This window comes from Zosterops lateralis (genome assembly GCF_965231275.1).
Source record: "Zosterops lateralis genome assembly, chromosome: W".
In the NCBI taxonomy this organism is placed as follows: Eukaryota; Metazoa; Chordata; class Aves; order Passeriformes; family Zosteropidae; genus Zosterops; species Zosterops lateralis.
In genome coordinates this window covers 29,705,478-29,720,505 of record NC_139801.1, presented here as the reverse complement: position 1 = coordinate 29,720,505, position 15,028 = coordinate 29,705,478, and the positions used below count along the sequence as shown (strand labels likewise).

The 15,028-nt window shown below is 41.5% G+C and overlaps 1 protein-coding gene across 3 annotated transcripts in view; it reads left to right on the top strand.

Annotated features, from left to right (window-relative positions):
• LOC310922099 (transportin-1-like) overlaps positions 1-15,028 on the top strand; it is a 92,769-nt gene that overhangs the window by 36,308 nt on the left and 41,433 nt on the right. For all 3 annotated transcript variants that reach the window (XM_083882443.1, XM_083882442.1, XM_083882441.1), the window contains exons 5-8: positions 6,612-6,718; positions 7,305-7,438; positions 12,139-12,220; positions 13,197-13,319. In XM_083882443.1, the coding sequence (XP_083738569.1) occupies positions 6,612-6,718; positions 7,305-7,438; positions 12,139-12,220; positions 13,197-13,319 (446 nt within the window). The remainder of the gene's footprint in view (positions 1-6,611; positions 6,719-7,304; positions 7,439-12,138; positions 12,221-13,196; positions 13,320-15,028) is intronic.

The window sequence follows — 15,028 nt, the reverse complement described above, 5'->3', positions numbered from 1 at the left end:
GAGATGCTTGGCAACTACGTCAGCCAGGTCCCTCAGGAGAATATATTAGACCTGTGTTTGGATTGCACCTTTAGGGTGGTTTGGTGGTGGTGACAGCTGGGGCTGTGTTTTAAGTGTATTTGTTTTGAGCATTTTCATTTTGAGTATTTTATTGTTTGATTTGAGGAAACATTTGTGGATTAGTAGCTCAATTACAGTTGAGGTTCAAGTAGTCCTTGCAAGGATTATTCAAGCATGTATGAACTCTGAAGATGTGTACCAACTGATAAACTGTAAGCTTATGTTATAAGAGTTGCTATTTAGTATTTTTGCACCCTCCTGTGTGAAGTAATTAAGTATTGAATCCTTGTAGGTTTGTGTCTTAATAGTGAGGTTGGTCCAGTACTCACTGGTCTCTTCATACTATCTAGGTGTAAAAATATTGCTACCTGCTTAGGCTTCCTTGTTAGCATATAAGTAAGTTGGTGTAGTGGTTTCATGTTCGCTGAATTTCTGTTTTGCCTAATTTAGTGTAGTGGTTTGAGTGTCTACTCTCTTTTCCCTCTGGGACATAGGATTTGGGAGAAAAAGGCAAAACAGGCCCAACTTAAGGTAATCAGATTTATTAACACACAATAAAAAAAGAAAAAAGGAAAAAAACCAAATGAAACTTCTAAACCAACCCCTTCTCCTACCACAAACTGTTCACTTTCCCACACAACATAGAGAGAAAACTATGATTTTCAGTCAGTTGCAACCATTTAAACATAATATTGCATCACTTTGGGAGAAGAGTTTCTCTAGTCCCATGGAGACATTCGCCATAAGAAAAAACAGTCTGGTGTCTCTCAATGTCACAAATCTGCAGTCGCCTGGAATTTTGCAGTTTGTGCAGTCCCACCCATTAGCAGCCTTTCCCCTGGCTACTCATAGGCCTCAGCATATTTGGAGTACTATTTAAGAATGCTTCTTCTAGTATAAAACAAGGATTCTCTTCTTCTATCTCTAAAATCATGTCTATCTCAAAAGAAATAGAGACCTCCTTTTATGCCCAGGAGCCGGGGCTTCAAAATCACTTCTTCTCTAGAATCATCTTCATCTCAAAAGCTGAGATCTCCATTTACCCCAGGAGCCGGAGGCTTACTCTATTCAGAATTCTCAATTAAATCTCAATTATATCAGTACACAACCCTTTGACTAGAACATGCATTCCCCCAAACAGCATTATGATATTACAAGAAACAGTCCATTTCTCCATGGTTTGCATCCAGACAAGTCCAGTCACAAATGTCCACTTCCTCCATCCCTTCTTCCAATAGTCTTTATCAGTTCTTTCGCTGACTTTGTCTCATGCTGTCTCTCTACCTTTTAAATCACTCTGTCTTCCATGGAGGAGGGAAAGGGTTAATGTCTTTGCCAAGAGTCTTTCTCTCGAGCTGGCTCCCGGTGTCGAACTTCAAAGCCGAGCAGGTGATGGGGGATGAGGGGGGAAGCACGCTCAGGAACTCTGATAGATGGCCCTCCCCCACCCCCTGGTCAGATTCAAAGCGGACTCAGACTCGGAACTACTCCCTGGGGCCCAGAGGAAAGATTCTCTTCTCCCTCAGGCCAGTGTCGCCGGCAGCCAAGTCCAGGGCCAGCTCCTCCCCGCCGGCCGCCCGCGGCCCCTGGCACGGGGCCAGCACTGCCGATCTGCAGCCTCCTCCCCCCCGCGTCGGCAGCCGAGGGGGGAAGAGGGGACACAGCCAGCCTGGGCCGTTGCTCGAGGGGCAGCAGCCCCCGGAGGCCCGGCCGGGCCCGGTCCCAACCGCATGGGGGAGGCGGGGCCTGGCCCGGGCCCTCCACTGCCTACGATGTTACCTTCTGGCCAGCCGGAAGAGAAAAGACCAGTCACCTGGGATCCTCTGATTTTAAGCCTGAGTTTTCCAGAGCCATAACTAACTCTTTAATTGGTCAGCCAAGCTGTCAACATCTGCTATAACTTAGGAAAAAACCCTCACATCCGTGCTAAACTACCACAGTTGGCATAGCTGCTCTTTCAGATGCTCTAATGGGTTTGCATGGCCGTGTTTTAGTAGTGGGTGGGGTTACAGGGATGACTTCTTTGACCTTTATGTCCGACAGAGCCCATGACAAGTGGCTCCAAGATGGACCTGCTGCTGACCAATGCTGAGTCAATCAGTGATGGTAGTAATGCCTCTGGAGTAACATTTAAGAAAGAAAAAGAGTTATGGCACAGATGTAATTGCAGCCAGAGAAGAGTGGAGTGAGAATATGTGAGATAAACAACTCTGCAGACACCAAGGTCAGTGCAGAAGGAGGGGAGGGGAAGTGCTCTAGGCACTGGAGCTGAGATTCCCCTGCAGCCCATAGTGTTAAGGTTTGGTTATTAAAATTATTTAGGTATTCCTCAGCCCAAATTAAGGTGCAAATGAGACCATATGCCAGTAACAATAGTATGGATTTTATTAGATAGTAAATATTAGGGAAAGAAAAGGGAAGAGAAAGAAATAGGGAAAGAGGAGTTTGGGGGGTGGGGGGAGAGAGTAAGGTGGAGACACTAAGTAGAAAGTATCACCACTCCATAGATCCTGATGGCATCCTGTTGACCCTCTTCTTCTGGTCTTAAGGGTGAAGGTCCCCCCGAAAAGCACAGAATCCGATGGGTTAATATACACTCAGGCCAGGTGGCAATGTCCAGGTACTTCTGGAGGGGGGGACAGTTTCTTGCAGCAGACTGGATTTGTTGCATCATGTGCAATCCTGTGGTGCAAGACTTCTGGGGAGCACTTTGGAACATCTTTGAAGGATTATAACACCCCCTCAGCTGTCTCTGTGGGGTTGGAGGTTCCACAGCTGGGCCAGTTTGTGTAAGGGAGGGTGGGTATTCACTGCCTCTGACCAGAGGTCACGCCACACACCCAAAACCTCCCCTCTCCTCATTTCGGGGGGGGAGCCTGTGTAAACCTGGCTTTTGTGGGCTGTGGTCTCCCCCACCCCACATCTAGCCAGAGGTGACTCTCAGCATGACTGCTGAGTTTGGCACTCATTCTTTTCCTTGTTTACTTGTTTCCTTCTCCCTGGGCCTGTGATGATTGAAGAATGGGTTTCTAATCAGCAGTTTGACTTTCAGTCCAAAGTTCCAGTCAGACATCTTTTAGCCAGGGGTGGGCTTCTTCATAGTTTTGTTATAATGGGCAAAACTTTATATCAGTGTTTGAGGCATGAACTATTGCAGTCTCTGACACATTGTGCAGACCATGGTGAAGCAGGTGTGCCCCTGCAGCCCATGGAGGTTAATGAAGCGGCAGAGATCCACCTGCAGCCTATGGAGCATGGTTGGAGCATGTGGATGTCTGAAAGAAGTTTGTTACCCTGTGGGAATCCCATGCTGGAGAAGGCTCCTGGCAGGATCTGGGCCTTGTGGGAAGGGGTGCCCACACTGGAGCAGGTTTGTTGGGAGGACTTGTGAACCCATGGAGAATCCACACTGGAGCAGCCTGTTCTTTAAGGATAGCACCCCATGGAAAGGACCCATGCTGGAGCAGTGTATGAAGGGCTGAAGCCTGTGGGAAGGACTCATGCTGGAGAAGGTTGTGGAGGACTGCCTCCTGTAGGAGGGACCCCATGCTGGAGCAGGGGAAGGGCTCCTTTACCTGAGGAGGAAACAGTGGCAGAAACGTGTGATGAACTGATCATAACCCTCATGTTCCGTCTCCCTGCCCTGCTGTGGGGGTGTCAGGGTCTGCAAATATATGCAGGAAACCTGATGGTTGGTTTTAAGGATCTCAGAGCGCAAAAGACACAGCAGGGCACAACTCAGTTTACTCAATCAAAAATGCACCTTTATTTAGTGCCAACAAATGCGATAGTGGGGAGAGAAATAAAGAATAGTAAGAAAGAGAGAGAGAGAGGAAAGGGATTATAGCTACCAATGTGTAGGGATGAGTCCTTGAGGCCTAATGATGCCTATAGACGTGATCTTCTCCACTGGGGTGTACACAAAAGTGAGTGGGGGTCTCCAGAGTTTTTATAGGCTGGTCAAGGCGGGAACCAAAGCGAGGGGCACAGAGCCAAGGCAGGAACCACCTGTGTTGAGGTTGGGTGCTCAGGAACAAGCTGCAAACCGTACCTTTGGTACGGACAGACCAGTTTGGACAAGCAGCCTTGGCTCAGTCCACTGTGACCAGTTCCATTGTTCTTGCACTCCGTTCTCATGGAGATGCATACCAGTCCTCCGAGACTTGGCAAACGTTCCACCTCAGCCAGGCCAGGGGCTCCTTTCAGAGTCTGGGGTCTCAGTCCTCAATCATTGGAGACAGTCATGAGGCATATCACATCCTTGGACAGACTCTGACAGGGGGGAAGGAGGTAGAGAATCAGGAATAAAGTTAAGCCTGGGAAGGAGGAAGGGGTAGGGGGAAGGATTTTTTTAGGATTTGTTTTACTTCTCATTATCCTGCTCTGGTTTTGATTGTTAACACATTCAACTCATTTCCCTAAGTCAAGTCTGTTTTGCCCTTGACAGTAATCGGTGAGTGATCTCTCCCCATCCTTATCTCAACTCATGAACCTTTTGTTATATTTTCTCTCCTCTGTCCAGTTGAGGAGGAGAGTGATATAGTGGCTTTGGTGGGTACCTGTCATCCAGCCAGGGTCAAACCACCACAGATACATACGTATTTTTGCTGTTCAAGCACTGACAACTTAATGAGCCAATCACAAAATCTCTGGAGTTCTGAGAGAAGGATGAGCAAATACATCAAAATAGCATCAGGGAAGAAGTAATGCATCATCTGTAGTCTTTAGCATCTGATGTTAACCAAACAAAAGCTGATACCTTTTGATCAAGATGGAAGCAAACTGATAAATCTCATTCTCAGAAGTCACCTCACTGAGGATGATAAAGATGGCAATAGAGTCTATTTTAGAACTGTGATTTGAGATGCAATGATAACTACACATTGTTGTATCCTTACTTAGTTTTTTTTTAAACTCTGAAATGAGTAACATTGTGAAACTTTTTTGAGCTGTGTGGTACGGGTTTTAAAAAACCTTGTGCCAACGTTGAAGTATGGATTCAAGTTCAAAAAATACAGTTGCATATGTTTAGGACCCACAAACTTACCAGGAACTAAATGCATCTATTTTGGAGGTTTCTATGTAATATTGTTCTGTATTCTTGTATATTTAATAACAACTTTAACATTTTATTTCAAAGAAAGAGGATATATTAGCTCTATGAAAAAAGCTTAAAAAAGCTTTTTTTCATCACTTGTCATTTGGGAGATTATTAGTTGAAGCAGAATGGACTCATAGTCAGTCCTAGTTTATAAGCAGCCTTCCCCATTCCTGTCACCTAATTAGTTTTTCCTGGAATTTCTGTATCTGTTAAAAATGGAAGTGTCTCTTTTGGCCATCCTCTCTGCTGGATCTGAATCAGTCAACCCCTACAGCTGATCACTGGATGATCTGCCGTAGTGTGTAAGCTGTTAGTAGATATCTGTCTTAGAATTTTTGTCCCAAATGTATGCCTTCTGCCCTGTGCACAGTGCCAATTCACACACCGAGACGAGGTACTTCTATTTCATTGTTCTAAAAGGCACAAAGTAGGGAGCTGGGTGGTAATTCACAAAAGGCTGGCTCCCCAATCATCAAAGCTTTATGTTATTTATACAGTTTAGCAAACAAAGGCATTAATGTTCATTGCCTAAAAGTTACCCAGTTCTTTTATTAATTAGTATTCTACCTTCTATTGGTTAACGATTTTCTCATTTCTTATGCTAGTTAGTCCATATGCTCAATCTTCCTCTTCTTTTAGGTCAGTGGGTTTCTTGGGTCAGTGGTCTATGAGTCTGGTCACAATCTCCCCCTGGCAGATTTACCTTTTACAGAGTCAGAGCTGATTTCAACACTGTTGCTGAGTTGGTTTTATTAGTTTCTTCCTTTTCTTGGGAGTTCTGCCAAATGTCCTTGTGGCCTGTAAATTCTGCATTCTTTGTGTCCACTATCAGGGGTACATCCTTCTCCCCATGCTTTGGTAACCTCCCCCTAGGTCTGAGATCATTGAAGCATGTCAAGCCCTAAACCTTAACAAGGCAATTCTACCAAAAAGTAATTTATATTTCTAACACCTGGACATCAGCATGTGCCCTTAATGTTTTCTGTAAACATAGTAAAGTTGCAAACACATAATTTAGCAATGGGTTATCATTTTACTGAATGACAGCTTCCAGTGTTCATACCTTTGCATCATAATAAAGAGGGGGTGACTTAAGATGGATACTCTACCGGAGGTCAAGATTTATACAGTTTTTAGTAAACTTGGAGCAGAACCTGCCCTGCAGTGTTTGGGCATGGTAATAACCTTAACTGGAATTACTTTGTGCATGACTTCTTACATCTGAGCCCTTCATGATAGCAGGAAGGGGCAACCTGCCTTTGCATTTCGAAGCCCTTCAAATATCATTTGTAATTAAATGTACTTCCTCTTTTTATGCTTGACAGCTCTTAATTAAACAATAAATTTCTTAACTCCTTAGATCTTTGAGAAGAGTAAAATGAGAAAAAATTGTGTGAAACTTGTGAAGATATATGAGACCTCATTTCCTTTATTCCTCTGATTCACTTAGGCATTCTAATAACAACCATTGCTTCAAAAGGGGAATTGCAGAATTGGCCTGACCTCTTACCAAAGCTTTGCAGCCTGTTGGATTCTGAAGATTACAATACCTGTGAGGTAAGGAAGCTTAATTTGAAATGTATTATCATGTAAATTTGATTATTTTTTGCCTTTCTTCATAGATAATATACATATGTATAGTATTTTGTGTGGGTATATATGCACATATATAATCTTTTTTTTTTTCAGTATTTATGAAGGAAAATAAATACCAGCTCAACTGTTTTAAGCTATGAGGAGAAAAATCTTGTCTGATTTTTAAAAAAGTCTTGCTTTTAATCATTTCTAAAAATATGATTAAATAAATGAGCACTGAATGTTAAAATTAAGATTACCACTTACCTATTATAGACTCATCCAGCATGAGATCTTACAGATGACAATAAAGTGCTTAAATAAAAAGTCTTTAAGGCTGTTTTAATTTAACTCCATATTTAGTTAGCTACATTCACTTTGTTAATTAGCTACATTTACTGTGGTCTTTTGCTAAAATTACCTGTTCTGTAAAAACCCCAAAATGTTGCTTTCTTCAAAATGTAAAATAAAAGATTTTCTTTTGCTTTGGGTTTTTTTGGGTGGTTTTTTTTGTGTTTTTTTTTTTTTTTTTATTAGTATTATTTTTTTTTATTTTGTTTGTAAACAGGGTGCATTTGGTGCTCTTCAGAAGATATGCGAAGATTCTGCTGAAATTTTAGATAGTGATATATTGGACCGACCACTCAATATCATGATACCTAAATTCTTGCAGTTCTTCAAACACAGCAGTCCAAAAATAAGGTAGGTGTTATACTAAAGTTATCTGTTAAACATTTATTTACATGAGCTACATGAGCAGCGAGGTTGATATTTTGTAGATCAGTTTAAAACACACTTAGTTTTTTTAAATGATCCTGCATATGCAAATATGAGAAGGCACAGAATCACAGAATCACAGAATCACAGAATGTGTAGGTTGGAAGAGACCTTCAAGATCATCGAGTCCAACCCAGCCTTAACACCTCAACTAGGTCATGGTATCAAGTGCCACATCCAGTTTCCTTTTAAACACATCCAGGGATGGTGACTCCACCACCTCCCCGGGCAGACTATTCCAATATTTAATCACTCTTTCTGTGAAAAACTTCTTCCTAATATCCAACCTATATTTCCCTTGATGCAGCTTAAGACTGTGTCCTCTCGTTCTGTCAGTTGCTGCCTGGAGAAAGAGACCAACCCCCAGCTGTCTACAACCCCCCTTCAGGAAGTTGTAGAGAGTGATAAGGTCACCTCTGAGTCTCCTTTTCTCTAGGCTAAACAACCCAAGCTCTCTCAGTCGTTCTTCATATGGCTTGTTTTCCAGTCCCTTCACCAGCTTTGTTGCCCTTCTCTGGACACGTTCAAGCGTCTCAATGTCCTTCCTAAACTGAGGGGCCCAGAACTGGACACAATACTCAAGGTGTGGCCTGACCAGTGCCGAGTACAGGGGAAGAATGACCTCCCTGCTCCTGCTGGCCACACCATTCCTGATACAGGCCAGGATGCCATTGGCCCTCTTGGCCACCTGGGCACACTCCTGGCTCATGTTCAGCCGGCTGCTGACCAGAACCCCCAGGTCCCTTTCAACCTGGGCACTGTCCAGCCACACCATCCCCAGCCTATAATGCTGCAGGGGGTTATTGTGGCCAAAGTGCAGGACTCGACACTTGGACTCATTAAACTTCATTTTGTTGGACTCTGCCCATTGACCCAACCATTCCAGATCTCCCTGCAGAGCCCTCCTATCTTCCAAGCAGTCAACACATGCTCCCAGCTTTGTGTCATCCGCAAATTTAATAATGAAAGATTCAATACCCTCATCCATATCATCAATGAAAATATTGAACAGAGCTGGTCCCAGCAAAGACCCCTGAGGAACACCACTGGTGACTGGCCGCCAGTTGGATACAGCACCATTCACCACCACTCTCTGTGCCTGGCCATTCAGCCAGTTCCTAACCCAGCAGAGAGTGCTTCTATCCAAGCCCCGGGCTGCCAGCTTATCCAGGAGTATGCTGTGGGAGACAGTGTCAAAAGCCTTGCTAAAGTCCAAATAGACAATTTCATGCATAAGTCATTTCCATGCTTATCTATTTATTTAATAGATCAGACTCACCTCTTTATGCATCTTCCAAATCAAGAATCTCTCTTTGAAAATCAAATTATTTTTTAAGAATTTGCATATTATTATGAAAATTTCAATGCTGTGGTTAAAATTTCAAATTCTGATTAGAAAGAGCTATCTTGCATTTGTTTTGTTATGACTGCAGCAATGAGAGAGTAAAAAATCATTTGCTGATAATGGTTTCTAAGTTCTTGCAGAAAAGTATTTTTCTCCTTTAACTCCACCAAAACTTATAAAGCTCTTTATCTTTCAGCTAGATCAAATTAAATGGGTTCAACATCCTTTTACTTTAATACAGTATTAATCTCTCCAAAGTAACAGAAGTACAGAAAAAAAATTACAAAATTAATTTTTTATTGCTAATATTTATCAACAAGAACAGTAGCTTTTACCCTGAAATGAGACAGCAATGTGCCTTTGCCACAAAGAAGGTGAATGTCATCCTGGGCTGGAGTGTTGCCAGCATGGGAGGTGATCCTTACTCTTACCCTCCAGATGAGGGCACACCTGGAGTACTGTGCCCAGTTCGGGGCTACCCAGTACAAGAGAGACATGGAGTTACTGGAGAGAGTCTAGTGAAGGGCCACAATGATGATGAAGGGACTGGAGCACCTCTCCTATGAGGAAAGACTGAGAAAGCTGGGACTGTTTAGCCTGGAGAAAAGGAGGCTCAGGGATGACATCATCTATGTGTATAAATACCCAAAGGGAGGGTGCAAAGAAGGCAGAGCCTTTTCAGTTGTGTCCGATAACAGGACATGTGGCAATGGGCACAGACTGAGACATAGGAGGTTCCCTCTGAACATTGGGAAGCACTTTTTTTACTGTGAGGGTGACCAAGCACTAGCACAGGTTACCCAGAGAGGTGGTAGAGTCCCCATCCTTGGAGATATTCAAAAACAATCTTTAAGGCCCCAGAAAACTTGTTTGATAAGACTCTTAAAAGGGCTTACAGTTGTTCATATACTCTGAGTTTGACGCACGGGAGATATACTGACAAGATATTCTCAAGGGGTCAAAACAACAAAAATTTTTACTGTCAACTTTGTAAAATCAGAGAACTTTGGCAAAAGTTTAGAGCAGCATTCAATCAACATAAAACACTTCTCAAAGCATTAACTTGGCCCATTCAACTTAGCAAATTCCAAGCCCATCCAATTTTAAATTATTCAAAACTCCAAGAAGAGGGAATTAAAAGAAGAAGAAAGAGAGAGACAGACAAAAAAAGATATAGAAAAGAACAAATATAGCTACCAGTCCTAGTTCCAGCAGTGTTCAGCTGATAGAAATTCCAAGAGGAAGTAGGGTCAAAACATGTGCTCGCCTCATGTCCTGGGTTAAATACCCTTTGGCTTTCCTGGGCCCTTCCCCCAGGTGGGACTTCCAGTCATCTGACTACTCTGGGGCTAGATTGGGGCTCCAGGGGCAGGGTATGGAGCATTGCCTCCAGTGTGCCAGTGATTGGTGGCCCCTGCAGGGGCTGGGATACAGGCCCGGGGGGCGTGAGGTGTGCAGAGCAGGGCATTGCCTCACCAGAGCAAGGCCCAACCTGCCCCTTCCCTCACACATGCACCCAAAATGTTTCAAGCCAGCAGTCCTTCCAGTCTCACACTGCTGTGATGTGGTCCTGTGCAACCAGGTGTAGGTGGCCCTACTTGAGCAAATGATCTACAGAGGTCCCTTCCAACCTCAGTCATTCTGTGTGATTCTCTGAAATGTGTTTTTGGACTCCTCTTTGAAAATTATATTGAAAGATTCTACAACTTGGAGGGCTCAGTTATTGCCAGCAGTAGTGTAGATGAGGAAAAGGAAGAGTATAACTAGGAATAAATCTTGATAGGACTTAAATAAGATTTAGAAACTCACCTAAAATAGATACACTAAGAAAAATATATAACAAAGCATGAACTGGCACTTGTAGAAAGATAAGCTTTTGCTTTGAGATAGGTAAACCAGTTTCAACTTTAAAGCAGATCATCTGCTGACCTGTGGCCTGGTTTCAGTACATAATACTGAAGTATGAAGAATATTAGTTGTATCAGTAAAATACTATTAGTACTTAACAGTATTTAAATATTATCAGTATTTAAATCTGTGAAGAGACAACTTTTGAATATTTTTATGAGACTGTCTTCCAAGAAATGTCTGAAGAGACTAGGTGTTTGGAGTTACATTAGTAAAAATACTTGAATGGATCTTCAGAGGCTTTTAAAGGTAGCTTTATCTTGTGCCTTTACTTATATAATTTGACTTTTGTGTCTCTGAGAATGAAAAAGACTTGTAAGCAATGGCTTTGCATGAAATGGAATAGAAGAACCAGCTCTTCACTTTTAGTTTGTTTCTACCATTAGTGTTTTATTATGTATCCTAATGCAAGTGTGTATTTGTTCTAAGCTACAACTATATTACTGATGCATATTGGTCTCATTCAATAGTAAAAATCTTGCAAAGGCTGTTGGATACTTAGCAATGAAGAAGGACATGCTAAAAATTCACCATGTTAACTTGTATGGAATTGTTAACATTGTTACCAAAAATCTGTGAAAATAAAACTCCTTAACACTAATGTAGCATTAGGAAACAGGCATTCTTTATTCAGCCGGATGCATGGGGGGGGGGGGGATATCTCCTCTGAAATATTGTGCATCCTGAGTACAGAAAGCTCCTGCTCATATACTATATTTTACATACATATACGTAGGCATTCCCAGAAGAAACATATGTATTATAATCATTTCCCCAAAGTCATTAACATATTTTCCCTCCCTTTTACACATGCATTCTTCTGTCCTGAGGTTCTTTTTAGTGGTCCCCAGTGGTCAGCAACCCCAAAGTCATACCTGACTGCCCATTTAACTGGTAAAAGTTGGCATAACTGGGCTAGCTGCTTTCCAGTTCTTCCTACAGAAAAGCATTGTGTGATTCCATAAGCCAGTGGTCTTTGAAAAATAAGTATTGTGTTAGCTCACCAGGTGCAAATGATTCTTCATCTGGCAACAATATCAGAGAAAATTGATAATCATAATATACTGAAAAAGAGCATCCTTACATACTGTTTGGAACAAATGAGCCAGGTAGTCATCCTGCTATGGTTCTTATTTACTGAATACTTAATTTAAAATTATTTATTAGATATATTGGAGTAAAAGGTAGTACTTAAAAATGTGGTTTAGTAATTTTTATTGGTAACAATACAGATGTTCAGATTTAATCCCTCTTGCCTCTAGAAGATGCTTGGACAGTGTGATTTCCTTCCTAATGTTTTTGATGCCTATGTACAGTTTAGAAAATGTTTAAGATGTAAAAAAAATATATATTTTAACTGTTCAATTTGTAGGTCTCATGCTGTTGCGTGTGTCAATCAATTTATCATCAGCAGAACTCAAGCTCTTATGTTGCACATAGATTCTTTTATTGAGGTGAGTGCATTTTTGGTTGGAGAGATAAGTCAAATAACATATCTAATTTATCAAGAGCTTTGAATAATGTTTTACAACCACCACTACCCCTAAACTCCACATTGATGGCTTCCCATTCTTATCTTCAATCCCCGTGGGTTGAAAGTCATTCTACATGCTAATGCTCAAATTAGTCTAAGCACTCTCCCAGCCCAAGAAATTAGTATTTTGAAAATGCTTCCTTTTCATAAATACAGGAAACTCTTCTTGCATAGAGGTACTGGCAGCAGTCTGTCACTTACCTGTGATGGAGAGTTCACTATAGGGATCACTGTTACTGTTAGGGACATGAAAGAACTACACACTCACTGTCAGGTTGAAGTGAGGAAAGAAGAAGGGCAGTTTATTATAATTTGGGGTTTAAATAGGATTTGGAATTTGGTCAAGGATTGGTAGATGAGAGGAACACTTTTTTGATTCCAGTGGTTCATTTAGAAGTTTATTACAGTGAAGTATGCAAAAACAATCTACTTGTTTATGTTACATGTGTGAGAAACTCCAGTTCAAAAATGTAAATAATCAGAAGGCTAAAGAATCAAAGTGACAGATCACCATGTCACTGAGTCTAGATTATGGGTCTCTCTGAATACTGCTACTGAATGTGGATTAGAAGGATGATACTGTGGGTTAACTAGGGTATTTTATTTGCTGCTGTTGTGTTCTGAAGTAATTTTCTAGCTTCAGAACTTCATTAATGTTTAGGGAAAAAATCAGGGAATAATGTTCTTGTGTCTAATGTACTCATGACCAAAACACTGGGTAACAATACACATTGAAAGTCTGAAGAGTTCATTTGCTAAACCATATGTCTAGGAAATAATACAGTTTTCTGAGGTGTGGGATGGGATGGTACAGAAGTATGTTTGCATACTTTAGTTTCCAATAATGTAAATTTTAATACAAGTTAAAGTTTTCTACTGGTATTACTTTCCAACAGAATCTTTTTGCACTGGCTGGTGATGAGGAGCCTGAAGTACGCAAAAATGTTTGTCGTGCTCTGGTAATGTTGCTGGAAGTTCGAATGGATCGCCTGCTTCCTCATATGATTAGTATAGTTGAGGTGAGTCTTATTTCTCAGATTGTATGATGAAACATGTTTTGGATTGCAGAAATAATAGCAAATTAAAAGCATACATCAGAATAGGTATGTTACTTTTGTGCTTGCCTACTCTTTGTTTTATATTCGTGCTTGCCTACTCTTTGTTTTCCTTCAAGACTGAGGTTGCAAAAGTTTCTTTTTAGCTAATTGCCAACATGATATTGTATTTGACAGTGCATATGGCAGCTGTTCATTCTTCTTTAAGTTAATTGATCCTGAAATGGCCAGGACCAGCTATACCATGGAGCAGCCAGGCATTGCCTGACCACAAGTGAGATCATGTTAAAAATCTTGATTCTGGTGCTGATACTGTTACAGTTTACACATTGAAGCTGTCACCTTTTTTGGATCTTTTGCCACAGCAAGGATAAGGAATGTAATTTTAAATATCTGAGATACTCTTTGAGCTACTAACAAAGCTGCCTGACATTGCATTCAATTTTATAGGTGGATGTCCTTGGATAGTTCCTTGATTATTCTAGATTAGTGCAGACTTGCCTACCAGATGACCAATCAACTGGTACTTGTTTGCTCAACTGAGTTGTAATTTCCATGTTTCTGGGAAATACTGGCAGTTTCTAGATAGCCTTTACATACACTACTTGCTAGGCTGGAAATATAACAAAGATCAGAATCTTTCTCATGCACATATATGAACAAATAACCCAGTGTCAAATTCCATAAGTGCCAAGTCCAGACAATATAAAGCAGGTGTTTTGTTTGGTTTTTTTGGGTTTTGTTGGGTTTTTTTTTTGTTTGGTTTTTTATTGTTTGTGGGGTTTTTTGTTTGTTTGTTTGTTTTGGTTTTGTTTTTGTTTGGGTTTTTTTTTTTTTGTTTTTTTTTGTATTTTTTTTTTTGTTATTGGTTTTTTTTTTTTTTTGCTTCTGGACAAAGGCATTAGAGAGGCATAAAATCGAGGTGACTTGTAGCATCTGTCTAGTGTTGTCTGGAATTCCATGACACCAAGCCTGGCACATATCTTCTCATCTAACAGAGGACAAGTAGGTATTGTTAGTACTTGTGATAGGTTTTTTTCTTTTCTTTGGTTTGGGGTTTTTTTTTTGTTTGTTTGTTTGTTTTTTTTTTTGTTGTTTTTTTTTTTTGAGAGAGAGAGACAATAAAGCTTTGGAGATTATATTGTCAACAAGTGATAACTTCTCTGACTCTTCATCCTCCTGTGATCATACAATCCCAGAATGGTTTGGGTTGGAAGGAACAAGGAACCTTAAAGATCATCTAGTTCCAACCCCTCTTCCATTACTGGAAGGTGCTCTATGATCTGCCTTCTTTTCTGAACAGGTTTCTGAACTGGAAACAGACTGAACACCCCCAACTCTCTCAGTCTGTCTTCATGGCAGAGGTGCTTCAGCCCTCTGATCATCTTCGTGGCCTCTGCTGGACTTGCTCCAGCAGCTCCACATCCTCCTTATGTTGGGGGCCCCAGAACTGTATGCAGTACTCCAGATGGGGTCTCACAAGAGTGGAGGAGAATCCCCTCCCTTGACCTGCTGGCCACACTGCTTTGGATGCCACCCAGGACACGATTGGTTTCTGGGCTGCGAGCGCAGATTGCCAGCTCATGTTGAGCTTCTCATTAACTACCACTACCAAGTCCTTCTCGACAGGGCTGCTCTCAGTGCATTCTCTGCCCAGCCTGTACTTGTGCTTG